We start from the raw sequence: 23284 nt of genomic DNA on the forward strand, positions 1-23284 counted from the left end.
TCACATAAAGTATTAACACTCTCAAAGATTCTGGATATTCTTATTACATTTCACATATGAAAACAGAGGCGTGGGGAGGTTACATAAATCAACCAAGGTTGTGGTAGTAGGTAAGTCCTAGAAACTGATTCTGAACTCACAACCCTGGCTCTTGGCACCTGTGTGATTCTGCTTTCTGGTCTTCTGTAGAAGAATGAGGAGATGCTCAGAGGCCAAGAGAAAAGCCAGAGCCAGGACTGGATGGGTTTGTACATCAGGAGAGTAAGCCTAAATCTTTTTCCAGAGCTAGTTTTTAGATGGGTAAAAGCAAGGAGGTAGGGAACAGCATGAAGGATTCTGGGAAACTCCTCCACCTGTTTCCTCATCTATTAAATAAGAAGTTGGGTCAAATAATCTCTAAACTTCTTTTAATTCTTTTACGTATGGTTTGTATCATTCTCTTCCTTACAGACTCCCAAGTGGCTTCCCTGAACAATTAATACAAAATCCTTACTGGATTCATGGTCTGCAACCCTTGCCTGCTTCTGATTTCACTACTTGTCTTCTCTTCCTCATCCCTAAACAAATGTCATAGGCTGTTCTAGAAACTTCCTTGCTTGAGTCCTCTTTGCTTGCTGTTTTTTCCTGCCTGAAACGTCCTTTCCCAGATCTTTTCTCAGTGGATGCTTCCTTCCACAGGACTTCCATGACCACTGTAACGGAAGTAGCACTTCCTCCCTTGTGATTCTCCAACTCATTCCCATTTTATTTTTTCCACATTCATCATTAATGTTGGAAATTCACTTCATCCCTGTTGTTTGTTTATTCATCGATACCATCCCCATCCATCAGGCTCCCTGGTTGGTGGCTGTAGCCTCTGAGCTGATGCCCATACAACATAGTGTCCAAAAGGATGTGTTAAATGAAAAAAAAAAATAAATCTGTTAAATGAATGGACTCACATTGTACATTAAAAACAAAAAACTAAAACAAAACAAGCACATAATAGGAGCTCAAAAAACATACAACAGCAAAAATGATAACTAACATTTATTAAATTCTAACTATTGGCATGATGCGAAACCCTTCACACAATTATATTATTTAGTCCTCACTACAACTCTCTGAGATAGGTACCATTATTGTCCTATTTTTAAAGGTGTAAAGCTGAGTTGGGAGTGTAGCTCAGAGGTAGAACTGTTGCCTAGCATTAATAAAGTCCTGGGTTCTACACCCAGCAGCACAAAAAATAAAGAAATAAACAAGAATTTTTTTAAAAAAATAGTATGGGAAACTGAATCTTAGTAAGAGCAAAGAATTTTCCCAAAGTCATAGAGCTGAGCTAGTAAATTAACCCAGATTTAAGACTAATTTTATTTTAACACAATGTTATTTTTAACTGACTGGCTTTTGTAAAGTAGAACTGCGGTTTTTTCCATTTGGATTAGCAAATATCATAATTTTAAAGAGCTTTAAGTGAGTAGGTTCTACATGTATCCTGTCCTGGGCCTCAGGCTAGATAAAGGACATTAGGCACCCAGGACAGAGGTAAAATCATGAAACACAGTTCCCACACTCAGAGGCTCAGTGTAATAACACAAAATATTCAAGTGTGATTGAATGGACTGCTATATGGCTCAAACACTCCTCATTCCTCCCACAAAGAAAACTTCAGAGGCTGGAAGCAGACCCCTCTTAAATTGTTCCCTTGAACCTTGCCCAGATGTTTACCTTTGCATTCATTACATCAGGTTCTGTTAAGCACTGTCTAGGAAGAATTGAATAGCTATCACTGAGTGCCATCAGGTGGCAGGTGATTGATTATATTCACTAAATTAGTTCTTGTTTTTCTGGGGAATCTTTTTTTTTTTTTCCCCTTGGGGCATGTTATACATAATAGTGGCATTTGTTATTAGACATTTATACATATGCAAAATAAAACATAATTTGCTCAATTTCATTCCACAGTACCTCTCACTAATTTGATTCTTACAGTAACCCTAGGGTCGTTGTCATTATTCTTAACAAATGGGCAGTCAATAGCTTATTGAGGTGGATGATGAGAATCTAACTAGGCTAGAGGGGTCTCTGAAATGATCTATGGGAATCTCAAGAAGTGAGTGGCTCTTAGCCTTCATATATATATATATATATATATATATATATATATATATATATATGAAACAACTATAACACATCTGGGGTTTTAGTTAAATATTTAATAAATTACATATACCTCACTGTAAAATATGTTAACAATATCTTTACATTTTTGTGGAAAAGCAAATACTTTTCATTTTTATTTTGTATTTTCACCAACATTAATATGTTAACGCTTTTTTATTATAATGGAAACAGACATCAAGTGTTTTTTATATTTTCCCCATATATATCATTTTTCTCCCCCACCCCCTCCCTGGGTAGAGGTAAAAATCTTTCTTCAGATGCTATCAGTTTTTTAAATTTAGAATTATTTTTAAATGAACCAATCCTTCTCTCTAGTAGAAATGCAGTTACCATTTTTTCATTAGGAAAAAAAAAAAAATCAAATAGTGTCTGGCAACCAGTGAATCATGAATGACAGTTGGTTAAGAAGGCGCTTAGTAAAGTTAGGTTGTGACTGATCTACAGGAAGGCACAAAGCCACCTCCGTTATTAAAAAAAAAAAAAAATGATAAGAAAAAAAATGCTGACAATCACTATAATACCAAAAAATGTGAATAAAAAATGTTTGGGTCTCTCTTGAGTACCCAAAAGTGAGCCATCTCCTGCCCAGCAGTGAGCATGTGACACTCTCTGAAACAGCAGCTCTGTGGAGAAGGTCTGTTCCCACGGAGAACTAGCAGAGACCAGGAAACATCCCACAACAATAGTCCTGGCAAACTGCAGTTTGTTGGTGCTTGAAGTTTGAGGGATATTTTATAACCAAAATATGCTCCTCTTCCATCCATGTATTAATAAAGCAGCAATCCAGATTCACAGGAAATGAAGACCAGGATTCCTGCTGCTTTAGTAGCCTGGCTACCTTTACAGAATCTTTAGAGCCCACTTGATATTCATGGGCTTTGTGCTCAACTCCCAGCATTTATCACTGGCATATTCTTAGGAAGAAGTGAAGAGTCTCACAGCAACTAGGAGTCCCTCTCCTTCTGACCTAATAAGTATTTTAAAATTATGCAAGGGAGAAAAAATTATTTCACTGGCTCTCAAGAGAGACTATGCAACTACAGGGGTCAAAATAAAAGTTCTTCTCTGTGAACTATATTTTGTAATGGTCCTAGAAGTCTTAAAAATTCATTGATGCTCTTTAGCCTAAGAACTCCCTGTGACATCAACCAAAAGACCCACTTATGCAGAGGAATACAATTTTATAGTTTTAGGATAGAACAAGGAAATCTACAAGGAATCATTTTTCTTTGTGGGTAGAACTGACTGAAATAAATAATAGATAATGATTTTGTCATCGACACTGTACAAATTTGCAGTCATACTTTATCCATTTATTTTATATAGATTTTTAAATATAAGTAATGTGATATTAAGGCTGACACAATCACAAATAATGACATCCTACTTCAGTTCAATTCTTATACTATGCTCTCAAAGATCACAGAGACCACAGAACAGGCCCCCCAATCCCCCACCCCTCTGTATCTTTGTGGCAAAGTCTTTTGTGGCAAATAGAATTCTTTCTCCATTTAAAACGGCCAGACTTTCCCATTGGGCACACTAATCACAGGGCGTCAGGCCCACAATAGTTTTAGTGTCCAGGAAAATCTGCTTTCTTAAAATCAGTTTTAGGTCAAAGAAACAAGAAAAGAACTACTAATGCAAACTGCCTTACAGCTCACGAAAATCATAATGGTGCCTGTCCTCAAAAATGCCCTTTTTATTAAATTATTCTGAGTGATTTCCTAAGTATGCCAGATACAAATTCCCCAGAAAGTTCCATCTCTCTGAAAGACATTCTTTTACCTGATTTTCCCTTAAAAAAAATGTGGTATTTTGAGGTTTTGGTGATTTTAAATCAATATGTATTTAACCAGGAATTCACCTCCCCCAAAGTTAATTTGTTAAATAAAAGAAGTAGTAAAGTAGAAGAAAATAAGCACTTTAAGTGAGGCCCTGCTGAGCTACATGGAAATGCAATCCCAGGCCTCCTGCGGGCGCGCTGGCAGGAGACCGCGGTTCCCGTCTCGCTTTATCCCACAGCCGTCCAGCAGAGGGCGCTTGGTTCTCAACACCCTGAGCTGTACGTTCCCCTACGCCTCAAGGACCGTATCCCTATTTGCCCCAAGGTCAAAGCTCCTAACCTAGCCAGCCCCAGGCCCGGGAGACCTGAGAATGAACCCTCGGTTTGAAACCCCGCGCGAGTCGGGCCGATGGGGCGGGACCGCAAGTCTCCAACGCCTGGGATACGCTCATAATGGGGACAGAAGATGAAGGGCACCCGGGGCCCGGGTCCCCAGCTGTCAGCGCCTCTGCCAGACTCGGTGCTCCGGAGGGGGATGGGGTGCGCATAGACGATCCGCAGCCCCGGTTGGACGGAGGAACCGGGAGCCGCCGCCACCACCACCGACACCGCGCACCGAGAGCTCGGAGGCTCTCCCGGGAACCCGGGGCCCGGGCCGCTGGCCGAGGGGAGCCGGGCGGTGAGACAGAAGCTCCCCAGCCCGGCCGGACGCCCGCCGCGAGGGCGTTTTCCCCGCCCCCGGCGCCTCGCCAGCCCAGCCCGCCCCGAGCACTGGGAGATCACCTCCGCCCGTCACCTCCTCCCCTGTCGCTCAGGTCCATCCAGGGTCCCCTCCCCCGGGCCGCCCCCGAGCACGAAGTTGGCGGGAGCCTATAAAAGCCGGTGGCAGTGCGACCCGCGGACACGCACCGTGCAGGCGCCCGAACAGCCACCGCTAGACAGGCGCCAACTCCTGCCTTGCCCCGACCGCCGGCGCGACCATGTCCCATCACTGGGGATACGGCAAGCACAACGGTGAGTGCGGGCGACTAGCGGCGCCGGGGCCCGATCCTGGATGCCTGCCCAGGCCCCGCAGCGCCCGCACCTGCTGTTTACCGCGGCCGCGGGGAGCGCGGGAGGCTCCGGAGAGCGGGAGGCTCAGGTGCGCCCCGGGCGCCAGCCTCGCCCGCGGCTCCCCTGCGCCCACGTTGCCCCCATCGCCCCAACTCCTTCGCACTGTCGAGGAATCCCGGCGTCCGCCGGCGGCGCGCAGGGCCCGGGAGAGGCAGGCGAGGCCCCCGTCCGTAGGACCCGAGGACAGTCGTTCCTGGGTCCCGAGCTGGGACCCTTTAGCCTGAACTAGAAGGATGCGGGGAAGGGTAGTAACGGAAAATTTTAGTTGATCACAGAGAAATTAAGCCCCTCTTCCATCCTGTCTGCTTCAGCACCACCTGTGGCTAAGATTCCCCGCACCAACTGTCCCGGGGCATTTTCTGGAGTTTCTTTGAATACATTGTTCTGATTCCCGAGTTTTCCCCTTCATCTCTCGACTTCCAATGCTAAGGGTTCAGTGACCAAGATCCGGGATTTATCATGGCCATAGATCTGGGTTGCCCTAAGCAAGCGGGTGGAAGACAATGATGCGAATGGTGCGTCTTAGGTGAGCGGGGGGCGGGGGCTCCCCTTGTGAGGCTCTTGACTATTAAAGAAGGGGTGCATGAGCAGTGGCTCTGACCTTTCATCCAGTGCGAGGACAAGAGGGAGGAACCAGGCGCTGTGTGGATACTTTGAGTGAACTGGCATATCCCAAATCCCAGCCACAAGCTGATTTCAGTTGCTGAGATGTAAAATGACTATGAAAATCGCTAATATTTATATGATGCTCTTTGCTCTAAAAGATTTATGTGTATTGACTCTAATTCTCACAACATCTATAAGATAAACTTATAATATTATTATCACATTCTGCAAATGAGGAAACTGAGGCATAGATTGTTTTATCAAAGGTTTTTCTAATATTTAGTGGTACCACCAAAATGGGAACTGGACAGATTGATTTTGGAACCCTTGCCTCTTTCTGGGGGGGTCTTTTGGGGTATTCACATGTGTCTTCTCACCTTTCAGGACCTGAACATTGGCATAAGGACTTCCCCATTGCCAAGGGAGAGCGTCAGTCCCCTGTTAACATTGACACCAAAACAGCCAAGCATGACCCTTCCCTGAAACCTCTGTGCCTTTGCTATGAGCAACCGACTTCTCGGAGGATCGTCAACAATGGTCATTCTTTCAACGTGGAGTTTGATGACTCTCAGGACACTGCAGGTTAGTGTTTAAAGTGTGCCCTTTATCTAGTAGCTGTATTCCCACCTTAGTGGAAGAAGTCCAGCAGTGATAGGAAACTCTTTAATACTACAGTTTGTCTTAGTCCCTAAGATGCCACTCTAATAGGCTTCATTAGGTCCCAGACTCAAAGAAGTAGGCTAATTAATTTGAAGTTTCCTGAGTCTCCTTTCTAAAATTCTTGGCTTCTGTGTAGGGCATAGATTAACTGTGATCTGCCTGTGATAAGTCACAAAAAGGAAGCCCCCCACCCTCATCAGATCAGTAACAATGAAATTTGCAAAAATATAACTTAAGTTTAATTCTAAAATGTTTGTCTTTGGAATTGATGCATTATGTTCATGTGCATTATTTTCAAAGTAGCAATAAGAAAAGTGATGGAAACTGGACAATTTTAAATAATAAAATTCTTGGAGAGCATTGTATTTATGAATATTTCTTACTTTGGGCTAGTGTAATAAAGGGGGCAGTTTATCTTGGTCTATATCTAGAAGTTCACTCTACAAAGATGTTTTATTAGAGTTAGTGAACATACCTGACCCATTACCCATAAATCCAATTACCATAGGTTATTTGTATGTAATACAGCTATTTACAGGATACCACTGAATGCGCGTCTTGTATTTTATTTAGAAAAAGGAGAACAATCCCATTTAGTCATAGTAACTGCTTTTCTTGCTCACTGGTTGATTTAATTGCCAGTGCCCTATTTTCCTGAGTGTTTTCCTCTGAAGGTCATTGAATGAAATAGTCTTGCAAACACGTGTTTGGTGATGACATGGGAGTGGGGTAGGTGAGTTTTGGAGTAATGGTCTACAATACTAATGTATTATATATATATAATTAAAACCAAATAAGTTGACTATTCTTTTCTAGTAGCTGTACAGTATATTCAGTTCAGTTTTGAAAAACAACATTCATCTTCCCCTCTTTTAAAAAGCTTTGGACACTTGGCTTTCTAAAACAGTAATTCTGGAAGACAATTTAATGAGATATAATGTGGAGATCATTTGAGAAATGTTTTCAACCTATGTACATGTTCCCTATATACTTCTCTTAGTATACACAGACACAGACATACAGACAGACAAACAGGCAAACATACACACACACTTTCTGGCATTATGATTAAAATCAAGTTGAGGCTATACATTGATGATGCATCTCCAGTAATTCTTGCTTTCCCCAAGAATTTCTCCCATTCGGAAGAAACACTGCTTAACTGATTAAACATAAAACAGTTTCCTTTTTCATGTAAAAACTACCATATATTTATAGTATGGTCAATGGTCTCAAGATTTCTATTATATACATAAAGGATGCTATAAAGTTTCACGTTTAGTCATATAAGCCAAAAAAGATGAGCTACTTTAGTCCATAACTGACAACTATTTTTTTAAGGCCATAATTATTGGCAACAGATACAATGTCAAACCAACTATTTACCTTATTGGATGCTACATAGAAATTGCATAGTTAATTTTTTTGAACAATGAAGAAACAAATGGAACCAGATGAAGTAGCTCTTTATATATTCCTTACAAAGGAGACTGTGAAAATAAATTATTCCAGTAGTGTGCATTACTGGAAAATGGATTTTAGCCTATGGTTAAATTGGCTGTGAGTGCCAATTGGGATCAAACAGACCTGGATTCGAATTCTAGCTCTGCCACTAACTATCTCAGTGATTTGGGGAAGGATAATACCTTCCCTAAGTTTTAAGGTTTTTAAATTAAGGTTTTTAAATTTCCTGCCACCAAGGAAAGATTAAATAGGACAGTTTGTATGAAGCGCCTAGCCCCTGCCTGGCACATAGCAGTTCCTCAGCAAACAATTATTAAGCAATTGCTGTAGCTGTTGCACTTGTGATAAAATTCTGAAGAAACCTAATTTAATACCATTTAGGGTTACTTCCTACACTTGATAGTTTAAAAATTCTTTTTATATATTCCCAAACATCTGACTTATTATTTTAAATATGTACTGATTCTATTTATGAAGTTATATAGTTGTGAATTTTATTTTATTTTAACCTTTGAAGGATTTCTACATAAGCAGTAACTGATTAGACCTAATCACGTTTTTCAACTATTTCTTCTAGGGAATAATGGCCATGTTTAGATAATGAAACATAATACAAACTAGTGGATTAGGTAGGGGTTTTATCACATGTTTTTAGAGACACATGTATTATCCAGTCAGTTCTTGTACAAAAAAAAAAAAAAATTGATTAGTAACATAGATTGAACACTTGATAAACTAAGTGTCATGAAGGCAGGATGGGTACTTGGGTCCTCTTCTCATCCCTAGAGCTCAGTGTGGGCTAAGGCTGCCTAAAATAGAAGGACCCAGAAACAACAGACACTGAAAATTACTTTGATAAATACAAAAAGACAGTATTCCAAGGAACTGTGGAAACATGAGGGAGGCTTAGGAGTCTGAGTAGTCAGGAATTTTTGGAATAAATAGTCTTAGGTAGAGACTTGAAGGATTTTGATGTCTTGGGAGAGATTCCAGGCAAAGGGAACTAGGAAACACCAGGGGACCTAAGAAGAGTACACAGTATGTACTTTAGAAAGGCAAGAAAGTATCTATACAAAAACAAGGGTCAGCAATGAGTATTAGAAAGACTTAGTTGGGAGTGGTGTCACGTGCCTGTAATCCTGTAACTCAGGAGGCAGAGGCAGGAGAATGCAAGTTCAAGGTCAGCCTGAGCAACTTAGGGAGACCCTGTCTCAAAATAAAATAAAAAAGGCTGGGGAGGTAGCTCAGGGGTAGAGCACCCCTGGGGTCCATCCCCAGTAACCCCCCACCCTAACACACAAAGACTTGTTCTCTCTTGCCATGAAAGACTCCTTTGTAATTTTGCCATGTTTCTCTTTCAGTCATTTTGGTTAAACAAGTATGCAGAATATACTAAAATTTGATATAAATGGAAAATCCATCTACAGGGTTGATTAAAAAATAACAATACCATGAAGAAAAATAGCCTTTATACTTTATTTATTTCCTAAAGAATTCTAGACTCAAAGCTGGAACAAATGGTAGAGATCCTGTAGTCAACCCACTTAAAATAAACATGAAGAAACAGAAAGCTCGAGTTTAAATAACTTGCTAAGTCTTCTCCTGCCTAGTTTACTGAAGAGACTAAATGGCAATCTCTTAAAAATAGAATTTGAATGATAATCATAGTTAACGTTTAGTTTGTACATACCAGGTTTTGGAAAGCTAATATACTTTTCTTACACTTACCTTTAAAAATTATTCATTCATTTTGGTCACTTAATTGTTTTAAAAATTAACCATTTAACAGCCCTTTAGTTAGGAGTGATCTTTATGGTGTTAATATTTTTAGACATTCTTTACCTCTTATTTTCTGCATTTAAATGCTTCAGTTCATTTACATTTCTCCTCCCTTGATAAGATTTTAGCCTTCTAGAACTTCCCATAAATTTAGGTTTTCTAATATGTCCTAATGTAACAATATAACACGTTAAGTCCTTGGGTGTCAGGAACTGAGCTGGTTGAGTTTATTGCTATTTTTATATTGGAGATAATTCTTTTTAACAAAAAATAGGATGGAAATAAGGGCAGAATTATAGGCTTTTACTGGAAGCTTAGGCTAAAGTTCTCTTCAGTTTTCTAAACCCCTTTAAATAAACCACCTTGAATTAATGAAAAATTGCTAATCCTGTTAGGTAATTTTTAAGTTATTAAAAAATAACTCTTCCAGCTTGAGATGTTTTATTGCCAGATTTTTTTTTTTTTCCTGGTGGAAAAGAATACTAGTCAAATTATTTACTCCTGCTAACTTATTAACTTATATTAATGAGTTTAGAACTGTCCTGCTTTTTTGCAAAGTTATGGCAAAAATTGAAAGCCAATGCCAGAATTATTGGGCCAGATTATTTTTAACTCCCACCTGATTTCTGTTTTATGTATTTATTTTTGAAATTGGAATTTTTAAATTTGTTTATTTCAAGAAAAAAGAAGGAAGGAAGCTCACCTGAATTCTTTTCAAGCAGAACATTGTCTGCATGACATAATGGGTCTTTGTACATGGATCCTGCTTGATTTTCAGGGACTAGCTTTTGAAGTTGTAAAATTTTCCTTCCACAAGCAAGCATAAATTAAAGGGAACCTTAACAACCAGAAATGAAATGAAAGGGCTTTTCATGTGCTCAGTTAATGGGATCAGAACCCTAAATAGCTGGAAAACTGACCAAAGCTTTTTAAGCGTACTAGTTAATTATGTTATCAGTATCAGTTTTACTCCTGTGCAATTGCTGTATGAGTTAAATTAAACTTCCATTTTTTTTGAATTTTGACTGCTTAATGTAGTTGAAAGTGACAGCTAAATATCTCATTGAAAAGAATTGAAATATGGGCATTTTTCTGCTGGATTTGTCTGCCCTCTCATGGAGCCCTAGGATTATTGGCTACTGTCAACAAGCTAAGCATGCATGATTTAATCAGTAGTACATATAGTAATGCATGATTTTAAAATGTTAGGATATTTGCAGAGATTATTCAGCTCCTAGAAATGCTATGTTTTCTGTGCAATTATTGATTTGCTTTATTAACAAAAAATTGCATATATTTTAGTTTTTAAACTAAGGATAATTGGGAGTAGTTTACTTAGCTCTTGGATTTGAGAGAGATTATTGACATACACTAAAGGTCTTTAGTTTGCTATTTGAAGGTGTCTTAAGAAGTAATAGTGATTAGGATGAAATATATCCCCAAATGCTAAATTTTAAGTTTATATTTTTGTGGGAAGTCTGATTTATTTCAGTATTACTGAATCTCCTATTTTGAACAAAAACAAATAATATAAAAATTTTCAAGTAATAAATATAGATCATTCTATAATGCTATACTTAGTGCTTATATTGTATTATATATACATATATAATATTTAACTGATGGCTGATCATGAAAATTAAAATTGGAGTCCTTGATGTTGTTTTTTGAATTTAAATTACATTTTTGGAGTTTGAAAAAAACAATAGAAAGCCTCACTATATCTCTCTATCCCTCATGGAACATGTTTCTGTGATATAGTAAATCATACACTTTTTAGAGTTCCATTGTTCTGGCTGGATTATACAGAAAAAAATGTACAGTCGGTAAATTCTGCCCGCCCCTTCCTTCCTTCCTTCCTTCCTTCCTTCCTTCCTTCCTTCCTTCCTTCCTTCCTTCCTTTCTACCAGGGCTTGAACCCAGGGATGCTTAACCATTGAGCCACATCCCCAGCCCTTTTTAATATTTTTTTTTTATTTTGAGACAGGGTCTTGATAAGTTGCTTAGGGCCTTAATAAATTGCTGTGGCTGGTCTTAAACTTGCAATCCTCCTGCCTCAGCTTCCCGAGCCACTGGTATTACAGTTTTGTGGCACCATACCTGGCAATTTTCACCATTTTAAAAAAATATATTTTTGCATTAGAAAGAGGTATTTTTTAAAAAGCTGGGACAGTTTAGAAAATATCATATAGCAATTTAAATAAATAAATAACTAGGTCTGGATTGTAGTATAATCTCCTATATTTAACCAAAATGTTGTCATTCTGTTTCTCAAAAAGATATATGCTACCTTTATCAAGAATTTATGGTGATTTATTATTATAACAATGTTTTTCAGTTATATAATTGATTAACCTCATTGCTCAGAATTTGCTGAGAAATAACCAGGTAAAGAACATCAAACCCACTGCTTTTTGTAGTAATTAAATTTTAATGATTTAGTAACCCTTCCTAATTACAGTGGGCTTCTAAATGCATAATAAGTTTTCTTTTAACAGGGACTAAACCCAGGTATCTGGTGAAAACTGATAAGCACTGAATGTATTTAATCATTGAACACAGAACACTTTTTTTTTTTTTTTTGCTTGTTTTTCTGGTGTTCACAAAGCCTTTTTAAATAAAAGTTTATATCTAGCTCTTGCCTAATTATAAATGTTCTATGAAACAAGTAAATTAGGTCACAATTTTAGGGCCTACAAGAAAGAGAATAACAGTAAGTTTTATTCTCTTTAAAATTTAAGATCCTGGTATGATTCTCTACAGGAGGAAAGGAAATACATTTAGAAAGATCAGTTATCTCAGATGCTTTAATATAGTTTTATTTAATTTGTTTTGTCACTTGGTAGCACTAATGATGTTACAAATGGCATCTGATTTTTACAATCAGCCAATTTGTTCCATAAAGAGTTATTATAAAAGAATTTTCAGTATAGACATTTTATAAATATGTATTTCATTTTTAAGGGTATGTTATTTACAAAGAAAAGGGATTCTTCTGTTTCAGAGAAAGCTTGATATTGGGGCTAAGGCTATTCTTTCCATATGGAATTATCAGACAAATATAAACTTTTATGATTTGCTTTTTTGTTTCAAGGGATGTAATTTTATCAGAATACATTCAAATTTGTGTTTCTTAATAGATCTGTAACATAACATCATTTATCATTCATTCTTTCTGTTTTCATTCTTCTTATTTTTTCTAACCTATTGTAAAGCAAAGCTGGCAACCTGAATATATCAAAAGCCATAGAAAAGCCATGGTACCTAAATAACTTCCATCCAGTTTCATCTTTTACTTTGAATAGATGAATGGATGTTGCTACCATCTAAGCATATTTAAGTGAAATGAAGCAAACAAACTTTATTGTACAGACTGGGTCCCTTTGTCTTGAAAATCCAAAGTAAATTTGAGTTCACTATTTTATGAAATTAAAAGTGAAGGCTAATAAAAAACATTTAAAGCAACAGCTGTTTTAATTTGAGTACTAGGTAAATAAATTGTAGAACTAAGTTACTTGTAAATATATATATCTATATATATATCTATATATATCTATATATATATATAAAATCCCACTAATACATATAAGATAAGCAAATAATTTTTTATAGCAATTTCTCACTATTATAATCTTCTCTCAAGACACAACTTGTTAATTATCTACAGATATATACAATCTAAAAATGTGGTTTCTGGTACTGATTTTACTGAACAAAGTTAAATTAATACCAGGAATGGTATAATCTGGGTATAGTTATTATAGACTTTTAAGTTCTTGGAGATAACAAAGCATATAACACTGAATGTAAAAGTTGATGTGTACATTATTAGTGAAGAACTAAATGAATATATCCATTTTATAGGTGAGGAAATGAAGTCAAAGAGGTTCATTAAAATTTTAAGGGGACAAACAGGTTAGCAGAAGTGTAAGGAGAATTAGATTTTATAAAGTTAAGATTGATAGAATGTATATTAATAAATTTACAAATTCTGGTCTTAACTGGGGTCAGAGTTCCGTAAAATACGTCCTAGGGCAGCCACTGGGTAGTGTCAGAAGCGAGGTCCCCTGTGTTCATGTGTGTGCAGCAGACCAATCCGTTGGCAAGTAGCTGCCTGGGCTCTTCATCCTAAGTGATGCACAGAGGAATTATTAGTTACACTTAAATTTTCCTCCCTGGACCTGAACCTGTGATTTCAAATCAACCCACAGGAGGAGGTACCACTGTGCTCAGCAAGCAAAGATTATGAAGAGCTTCTATACTTTACCCAACACACACGAAGTAATATTAGCAATGTGTGTTTCATTGTGGATGTATGAGTATGCACGTATGTGTGTATGCATGTGTCCATATGTGTATGTATGTGTGCACAGATATATTATACACATGCATTTTAATTTCAGCGCTGAAAGGGGGACCCCTCGATGGCACCTACAGATTGATTCAGTTTCACTTTCACTGGGGCTCATCTGATGGACAAGGTTCTGAACACACTGTGGATAAAACAACGTATGCTGCAGAGGTAAGATATGGCAACAACAAAGGTTGTAAATGGCTAGTTAGCATTAATCTTAAAAGCTCAATTTTGTAAATTCAACTCACACTAAGTGAACTACTTCTTTTGCAAAGGCCATTCATGTTTGCTTCTTATAACCTTTAATTGTAATATTACAATTAAGGCTAAAAAGCTTTCTCTAGTGTCCCCAAGGACAACATTTACAAAATAAATAAATAAATAAATAAATAAATTCAAATGGGAGGAATTTGTTTTAGCATAAATCTTGAAAAAAAATTGTGCCTTCTCTCAAAACATGTCTTCATCTTAGAGCTGTTGATAAAATCACTTGCTATTCTACCAAGTAGCAGATGATTAGATTGAAAATGAAGGAAAAGCTTTTATTTAAAATTATCCACCATTTTTCTTTAGTAACTATTAGTTAAGGAGAAATGATCACTGGATTAAAGTCTCCTGGCTTTTATCATGTTAATCATTCACTATGATTTTTTTGTCTTCTCTGGCTTTAGCTTCACTTGGTTCACTGGAACACCAAATATAAGGATTTTGGAAAAGCCGTGGAACAACCTGATGGGCTGGCTGTTTTGGGCATTTTTTTGAAGGTTAGTTGGTGGCCCAGTTCTTTTTCCTGTTTTCAAGAAAGATTGACCAGACAGAACATTTCCAACAGGTGTTTTACAAAAGAGCTGAGGAAATGTCTTTCTTTGGCCCTGAAGTGTTTTCAGGCTTACTTCTCCCTCCATCTCTCCATCTTTTCTTTCTGGAGGGCAGAAAGACAAAAGTGTTGTTTAGATAGTATTTACCTGGAAATTAGAAGAACAGAAAGAAGTCAACTATAGATGACTAGTAGGTATGTGTTTTGCTTTAATTTAACCTTAAGCTAAGATCCCTAAAGTATTGTTTGATGATAGACAACACTCAAGTAAGTCTGAGTCCTGGAGGGCTCAAAGACAGAGACTCTGTATTGGAGAATTTCAGGCAACAGTGAGTGGGACCTTACAGGTTGAGCTGCCCTCTGGCCAGTTGTAAAGAGGAGAGTCAAACTGTCTGGACTGGCAATTCCCCAGCTCTGACATCATATTGAGGGTGGGGGGAGCTGCAGGTATTTTTGAAGTCATCCCAGGACAACACAAAGAAGCAGGAGCTGATGAAGCTTCTAGGACATAACCCTGAGAAATTATAAAATGTATGGCCTTGAAGGCAGTGGCAAGGGGTGGATTCATTGACTACTGAGGAGTCAGAGACTCAAAGCTAGGGCATGGGGGAAGCTGAAGGACAAGAGATTGTTTATAAAGAAGGAAAGGTGATGTTGTAAAAGCCCGAAAGGAGGCAAGGGAAGGAAAGCGCTTGAGGGTAGGCTTTGCTGTAGCAATTGAATGTCACTGGGGACACCTGAAAAGATTGTTTCAGAGTTAACTATAGGGCAGAAGCAGAGGCAGGTCAGTGCCTTCTAGCTAAGACACTGACAGATCACTGTGGCATGTATGAAGTGGTAGATTTTGCTTCACTTCTTAGAGAACTTTTATGATAGTGCTGCCCAAATTAAAAATGCTATAGCGTCAAATTGGTTATATTATCTTCCTCCTTGTGTTTCTCTATAGATTGGCAGTGCTAACCCAGGCCTTCAGAAAGTCCTTGATATACTGGATTCCATTAAAACAAAGGTAAAGTTTAATTTTCTTCTGCTTTTTGGGGAGTACTTTTTTTCAGTACTTTATTGGTTTTAGAAATTTCCTTTGATCCAGTTTTATTGACATGTGGTATTTGGGTGAACAGTTAATGAAGGTAAAATATTGCTTACATATTTTCTTTCTGCAAAAAGTTAACCCTAATTCTACTAGAGCTCTAAAACTGCCTTTATTGAATCTTGCTTCCGGTCATTTGAATATCCTGATGAAAGGATTGGAGAATCTCATGATTGCAAGGAGGCTGAAAGATCATCTGGTCAAATTGTCCACTCATTCATATAGCAAATATTTGTTGAGTACTTCCTATTGCCAGTCCACTTTGCTAATCCAGGAGACACAATGATGAACAAGACAAACAAAGTCATGCTTGTTGGAGATTTATGTTCTGTGACTTCTTTGAATTCATCCGTCCTGTGTTTAAATCCTCTCTGTAACAGAGCTGTGTTTGAGGTCAGTGAGAATCTGCTTAAACACTAAAGTCACTCCCAGTGATGGGAAGCCCATCACCAGAGGCAGCCCCAGCTGTATAAAGCTTATCCTCAAGTTGAAACAGCATCTATCTTCTGAAATGTGCAACGTCCACTCCTGGCCTAATCCCCTTGAATCATATCTTATGGACCGGACTCCTCTTCCACATGACCTTAGGGTTTCCTCTCATGGCTTTTCACCTACCCTAGGATAATTATCTCTAGTTCCCTTTAGTTATTCTCATAGGACATAGTTTTATCTTTTTGAACAACCTTGTCACTCTTCCAGGAAAGCTTTCTTGCTTTCATCTATTGATATTCAGCCCAGAGCCAAACAGTTTTTTAGTTCTGATCTGGCTGTCAAATAGCATGGCAAGACAAGGGCCCCCTCTTCAAGGATAATATATTTCTGTTATTGAAACCTAAAATTAAAAAAAAAATTATTTTTGTGGCACCAGTCACATTTAAAATACCAGATGTGATCAGCTAATGACTTAATGGAAAACATAAATGATTATGATTATGTTAGAGGACAAAATGAAAAATGGACATGTGAATATAATCAGTTCTTGCTCACACCTGCCTAATCAATATGTCCAAGTCAAATGCTTTCTATTCATTTCTTTTCACTTTGTTTGCTAGCATATCTGGAAATAGTGTATTAAAAAAAAAAAAAAAAAAAAGGTTTCTTGCTGTTCCAGAGGAGTAGATTTGTTTATCTTTTGCAGTCTCCTTTCGCCCTCCTGTTCTGATCACATGACAAAATTAACCTGTGGGTTTGCCTGGCAGGGTAAGAGCTCCGACTTCACTGGCTTTGATCCTCGTGGCCTCCTTCCTAAAAATCTGGACTACTGGACCTACCCTGGCTCGCTGACCACCCCTCCTCTTCTGGAATGTGTGACCTGGATTGTGCTCAAGGAACCCATTAGTGTCAGCAGTGAGCAGGTCAGTTTTCTACAGAAAGGTCTGCTTGGAGACATTGAGTGTTTAGTGGAGGTGAAAGAGTTTGGCCTTTGGAATCAGTCCTCAGATTTGATCCTCCTGCTGCTTCTAGCCATGCAACTAGTATCTGCAGCACTGCTCAGCAAGTAATCAGCATTCAGCAAATATTTGTTGTTATTAGCCATGGCCCCAGGCACAGTTTGTTTAGTTTGTAAAATTAAAGGTTCATTGTGAGGATTAAATGAGAAAAGTATCTTTCATTATTGCATGTGGTTTTTTTTTTTTTAAATCAGCTATGAGGAAATAATGACTCAAAAAAAAAAAAAAATGAGATTCAAGGTTACACAGATAGGAGTGAAAATTCCCAACCCACTGCTCACTCAAGTAGAAGCTTATGCAGTTTCATTTATATAAGAATGGATTTCTGAATCCCAAGGAAGGTGAAAGTCATGCTTTGGAGAAAAAGTATCTATCAAAACTCAGGGGGCTTGTTGCAGAGACTCAGAACAGACACTCTTACATTACCCATACAGTGTAGATGGTCATGTTCAAGAACTAATGCAGCTTCTCGGGGATGAGCATCCACAGAAGTGGAAACAAAAGGATTTTTTCCTGGGCTGTCACATAGCCCACAGATAAATGTGGAAAATGGACATTTCTTAGGATTCACAAGAGGTTGCATCATGAATAATTTAAGGAGAGAGTCAGCAATGAGCAGCTTTGCAAATGACAAGTGTTTGAATAGTTGTATGATTTAAGCCTACAAAATTTTGGAATTGTAGAAATTTAGATATGCAGTGTGCAAGAGAGGTTGTGTTGTCTGACTTTCTCATTTTGCTGTCTAGAATGTGTTGAAAAACAGAGGTTCAGGAAAATTGAAGTACTTTCCACCCACCTAGCTTGTGGTTAAATCAGGTCTGGGAGCAAGGACTCTGTATTCTTGTGTTCTCCTTTAGAATATTAACTTATGAATACTAAAGATATTTTTTAGCTTTCTTTAGAGGAAATCTATATCTAACTGGAAGCTTACTTTGTAGTATATTAAAATGGGCCAAAAAATAATATGCATGACTTGAAAATTGGCCTTGTGGTCATACATTTGAGCAACCCTCAAGAAGTAGTAGCAAAAGCAAAGATTAAAATGCCACATCTTATTTGAAGATGTAGTGCTTGGGTTATGGTTTATTATTATTATTTATTATTATTATTATTTTGGTACTGGAAATTGAACCCAGGGGCATTAAACCACTGAGCACATCCCCAGCCCTTTTTTATGTTTTTATTTGGAGACGGGTCTCACTGAGTTACTTAGAATCTTGTTAAATTGCCGAGGCTGGCTTTGAACTTGTGATCCTCCTGCCTCAGCCTCCCAAGAAGCTGCTGGGATTACAGGTGTGTACCACTGTGCCTAGCCTGGGTTATGATTTAAAAACATGAAAATTCTTTTTTTTCCTTCACTGAGAACAATTAAGCTTAAGATCCAAAGTCTGCCATTGATAGCTATTATGACAAATGAATTTATTATGTACACACACACCCATACACAAAAGTACCCAGAGAGATAAAAGCTATTGAACTGACTCCATTAGTCCTTGTACTCTGAATTGCCTTTTAAGGTAGAAAGTGATATTAAACTAGAAATATTGCATGTATTAGCACAATAACAATTGTAAGGATATTCTTCATATCATATAACACAGAAGGGTCATGTTCAGATTAAGTAAGCCAGAACTCTGGTTCTTTCTTTTTGTGATCCTTTTTACTTACCTTGACCATTAGTAACTTGGTGGATGCAAAAGCACTTTGAACATCATATCCAGGTACAGTCACCTCAAGGAGGAAAGAAACAACTCTTCTGTTGGTTCCCTAGGAACAGAGAAGCCTGTCTTCAAAAGCCTTCACAGCCTAGCAAAACTTTCACATCCCACTTCTAACCCAGTCCTCAGGAAGGGAACATGATTGCCATGGTCAGTTTAGTGGCTTAAAGGGAAATGACAGATATCTATCAATGGTACAGTGTTGGGGGGAATGGATGTTAGGTATGGAATATAAAAATAGGGCCTACTACATTCTGCTGCCTTGATTGGCTTTATTCAAGCTTTGTCTCTCTGCTGCTAAAATAATAGTCAAATTGATCAATGTGAGAATATAATTTAAGTGGTAGAAAGGAAATATTCATCACTTACACTGGATTGATAAAAAATTTTGACTTAATTGTACTTTATAAGCAGACGCTAACTCTTTATTTATTTATTTATTTATTTATTGGTATTTGGGATTGAACCCAGGGATGCTTAACCACAGAGCCACATCCCAGCTCTTTTTATATTGTATTTAGAAACAGGGTCTCACTGAATTGCTTAAGGCCTTAAATTGCTGAGGCTGGTTTTGAACTCACGATCCTCTTAGCCTCCTGGGCCACTGAATTACAGGAGTATGCCCCCACACCTGGTTGACTCTAACTCTTTTATATTGGTAGAATTCTGTTGTGGTCAAACAATCCTAGATGCCCTTAGAGAGTTCCCTTGCATTGCAGTACCTGTAAGGTAGTCAGATACTTTACAGGTAATGGCCTATATCAGTGTTGACTTCATGGGGATGATTGGAGATATATTACTGCATAGAGATCAAGTTAAAGTCTACTGGTTCATGTGCTTCTGCATTGCCCAAACCATCTTTCTTCATTTAGGGGAAGGGGGACTCCACTTTTCAAACAACCTCAAAGAAGGTGGGATATTGTCTGACTGTTGCCTGTGTCACAGCATTGAACCAGGAAATTGAAACAGGTGTAAAAGGGAATAAAAATCAACCATGACAAGGGCTTGAAATCCCAGCATGGGAAAATACATTTTTGTGTTTCTATATATTTAAGCAGAATGCCAGCTTATCTGTCACTCAGCCCACAGAGTTTTCAGATCCTGGGCCTTTTATCTAATTGTACAGATGTTGTACTTTTTCTTCCCTGGGGCAAAAAGCAAAATTTTAATTTGGATCGAGAACTGGTATTTTGTATATAATAAAGGCATGGATTTATAGACTTTGCTATTTGATTTAAAATGAGAATAAGAAAGCAAGCTTAGATTCTGGGTATTTTTATGAATGGATTTGTTACATGAAAGCATACATGCATAGTCCACGTGTGATTATGTATCTATTGAGTTTGGCCATTGATAGAAGGTACTTGAAATGTTGGGGAATGTATGTCAACATTTAACACAAGCACATATGTAAATAATATTGTGAAACTTTAAAAAAATTTTTTCTATGTCTTTTAGATGTCAAAATTCCGTCAACTTAACTTCAACTTCGAGGGTGAACCTGAAGAGCTGATGGTGGACAACTGGCGACCAGCTCAGCCACTAAAGAACAGACAAATCAAAGCTTCCTTTAAATAAGATGGTCCCAGAGCTGGTACACAGTCAATCCTCAGATGTTTCCCTTTAGCTAAGCACAAATCTACCTTCGTGATATGGACCCTGGCTGCTTTGTGTCTGGTTTTCTGGACCCTTCATCTCTCACTTGACATGCTTACTGAATAAATGTGAAGAGTTAGACCAAGTGTCACCCTTGGCAGAAGTGTGTGGTAGGGTGCTTCTCTGCTTAAGGTATCATCTTTCCATAACAGGAATTTAATATAAGGGATAGGAGTGAATGAAGCACCTTGACTTTGTTCACAGCACAGAGGGTGATGAACACTCAACTCACAACTGTTTGTTGGAATGCTATTTTTAAAAATAGGAAAGTGGGATGATTGAGTGCAAAGCCATACAGAGACCAATGAAAGCAAATCAGGTAAAATAGTCACAGTTTTATGTAATATAAATCAGATAAAATACATGTTCATGATTCTAAGATGTTAAAGGAAAAACTTTTAAAATTCTTATATATTTGTAGCAAAGTTATCTTAAACATGAATCATGTTGTAATTTAGTGATTTTTGAATTCTAGAGATGTAAAAGAAGTCCGATCTATAAAAAATGTTATAGTTGTGGTACAAAGTATATTTCCATTCAAATGACATATTATAAATTAACAAATATTGTATTTTAGATATATTCTGTAATAAAATTCAGAATTCTGTTTGAGTTACTTTTTTTGCACATATGGCAGTGGGCAATTAGAGAGGAACAGATGTCTAGTTTCACAATCCACATCAATTCATTATTAATAATGAGCCATCATAATTGGTGTACTCCTAATTGAAGGAGTCCCCTTTAAGAAAAACCCCAGAGGTCATTTACTATTTGCCAACCACTTACTCATCTAATCCTCATGACAATCCTGTGAGGATGAATGCTGCAAGGGAAGGAGAACTGATGATATGAAATGTAGCAAGGTAGAGCAGGGAAGGAAGGGTGTATACACTGAATCCCTGTGAGCTCCTGAGGAATAAAATAAAGTCTATTTTATTTAAAAAGGGAATCCAAGTGAAATCTGGAATGAAAAAAAAAAAGATAAATTTTTATCATAGAGGAAGAAGGTGAATGAGTGAAATAAAAATCTTTCACTCTTATCCTCTACGGGGTTTAGCTCTGGGTCTTTGACCCTGGAATGCTTGGTTAATGAATGATTCTAGACTGTCATGTTTAACACACAGCTCAGGTTCTACACTTCAGAAGATAAAAAACCCTTACTTTAAGAATTTTCTGAACTAATTTATACTCTCATCTACTCTCCTAAAGCTTGAATACTGAATTTTATATAGGGGCTTAGTGATTGGCTTTGAATCCCAGCTCTTCCTAACCTCTCTGGTCCTGGATATAAAGAGAGAATGATACCCAGGGTGGAAACGCTGTACTCCCTAAGTTCATCTCATTCTCTTGGACCACACTCATCTACCATCCTGCACTTGGTGGCAGGGTGATGGGAAACTAAACTGTCAGTAAAGGGCATCATCTCAGTTAATCTGGCTCAGGCTATTTTTTATATAATAGAGATTGAACCCAGGGGTACTTAACCACTGAGCCACATCCCTAGCTCCTTTTTAAATTTTAGTTAGAGACAGGATCTCGCTGAGTTGCTGAGGCTGGCCTTGAACTTGCAATCCTCCTGCCTTAGCCTTCCAAACTCCTGGGATTACAGGTGAGCACCACCGTGCCTGGCTAGATTTCTTCTACTTTCACACAAGCCCAGATGGATGATGTCTGGGTCACTGGGGAAAGCTCCCTGATTCTGCAAGGTGTCCCCAGATCCTTGCCATACTCTGCCGTCCAGTAGTTGGTTTAGGCTGGCCCCAAGCCCCACTCTGCATCTGCTGATGTGGGGCTTATTTCCTCTGATCTCTTAGTAGAACACTTATCACTGTCATTACCACCAGCTGCAAAGTCCTGTATCTGCCTATTCAAGAACTTAAGGGCCCAGGTGGGTGGAAACAAGAAGGAAGGGTCACACAGGACAGTCTTCCTCTTCTGAGTGAGGTACCAGTGTCCTTGCTTCACCTCAACACTCAGATTTGAGAAAGAATGGTGGGCAGGGGGAGAACGCTGGTGATTGACATTGTCACTTCCTCTCCCCTCTTCCTCTGTGCACGAGGTCAGGAAAGGTTGGCTGTCCTTTTTTCTATATGACTATGTCTTTTCTTACACTTTCTTTCTAAAAGCAACATCACTTGGATCCTTTCTTAAGACCATAATAATAGCCAAAATACACAGAAAGAAAGTTGGCTTCATAGTTACAGAAGTTTATCAAAAAATATTTTAAAATTAGTATCCATTACAACTATGGATACACTGCTACCAGACTTTAGATTTCTTCAGCCTGCTTGGTAAAATCTCGAAGAAATTTGTGTTTCTCTTGTTTCTCTCTCCATCTTCTCTGCCCCAGATTCTTACCTTCCTTATAAGTGATGGATAGTGCTTCAGTGTTTATGGAAGGATAGTGCTATGTTTTGGAACTAGAATGTTCTAAAAGTTCATGTGTTTAAAAGCTTGTTCCCAATGGGGAGCCATTAGGAGGTGGTGGAAACTAAGAAATGGGGTCTAGCACAAGGTCTTAGATAATTGGGGGTGTGCCCTCAAGGGGATTATGGGACTTGGTCTCTGCCACTTTCTTTTGGCTTTCCAGCAGCCATGAGGTAGTAGCAGTTTCCATGCTGCCC

The 23284-nt window shown here is 38.2% G+C and overlaps 1 protein-coding gene across 1 annotated transcript; it reads left to right on the forward strand.

Annotated features, from left to right (window-relative positions):
* Positions 1-4301: 4301 nt before the first annotated feature.
* On the forward strand, positions 4302-21200 carry Ca2 (carbonic anhydrase 2). Its single transcript, XM_076835615.1, has 7 exons — positions 4302-4966; positions 6056-6253; positions 13978-14096; positions 14600-14692; positions 15692-15754; positions 17035-17190; positions 20463-21200. The coding sequence occupies exons 1-7, from the start codon at positions 4933-4935 to the stop codon at positions 20580-20582; spliced, it is 783 nt and encodes a 260-aa protein (XP_076691730.1). The 5' UTR covers positions 4302-4932; the 3' UTR covers positions 20583-21200.
* Positions 21201-23284: the final 2084 nt, after the last annotated feature.

This window comes from Callospermophilus lateralis, chromosome 16 (assembly GCF_048772815.1).
Source record: "Callospermophilus lateralis isolate mCalLat2 chromosome 16, mCalLat2.hap1, whole genome shotgun sequence".
In the NCBI taxonomy this organism is placed as follows: domain Eukaryota; kingdom Metazoa; phylum Chordata; class Mammalia; order Rodentia; family Sciuridae; genus Callospermophilus; species Callospermophilus lateralis.

What these genes read in the sequence shown, in the direction of transcription:
- Ca2 (XM_076835615.1), top strand. Translation starts at nt 4,933, where the DNA reads ATGTCCCATCACTGGGGATACGGCAAGCACAACG. An exon ending in GGGATACGGCAAGCACAACG is followed by an intron (nt 4,967 to 6,055) that starts GTGAGTGCGGGC and finishes CTCACCTTTCAG; the next exon opens with GACCTGAACATTGGCATAAG. An exon ending in TGGATTCCATTAAAACAAAG is followed by an intron (nt 15,755 to 17,034) that starts GTAAAGTTTAAT and finishes TTTGCCTGGCAG; the next exon opens with GGTAAGAGCTCCGACTTCAC.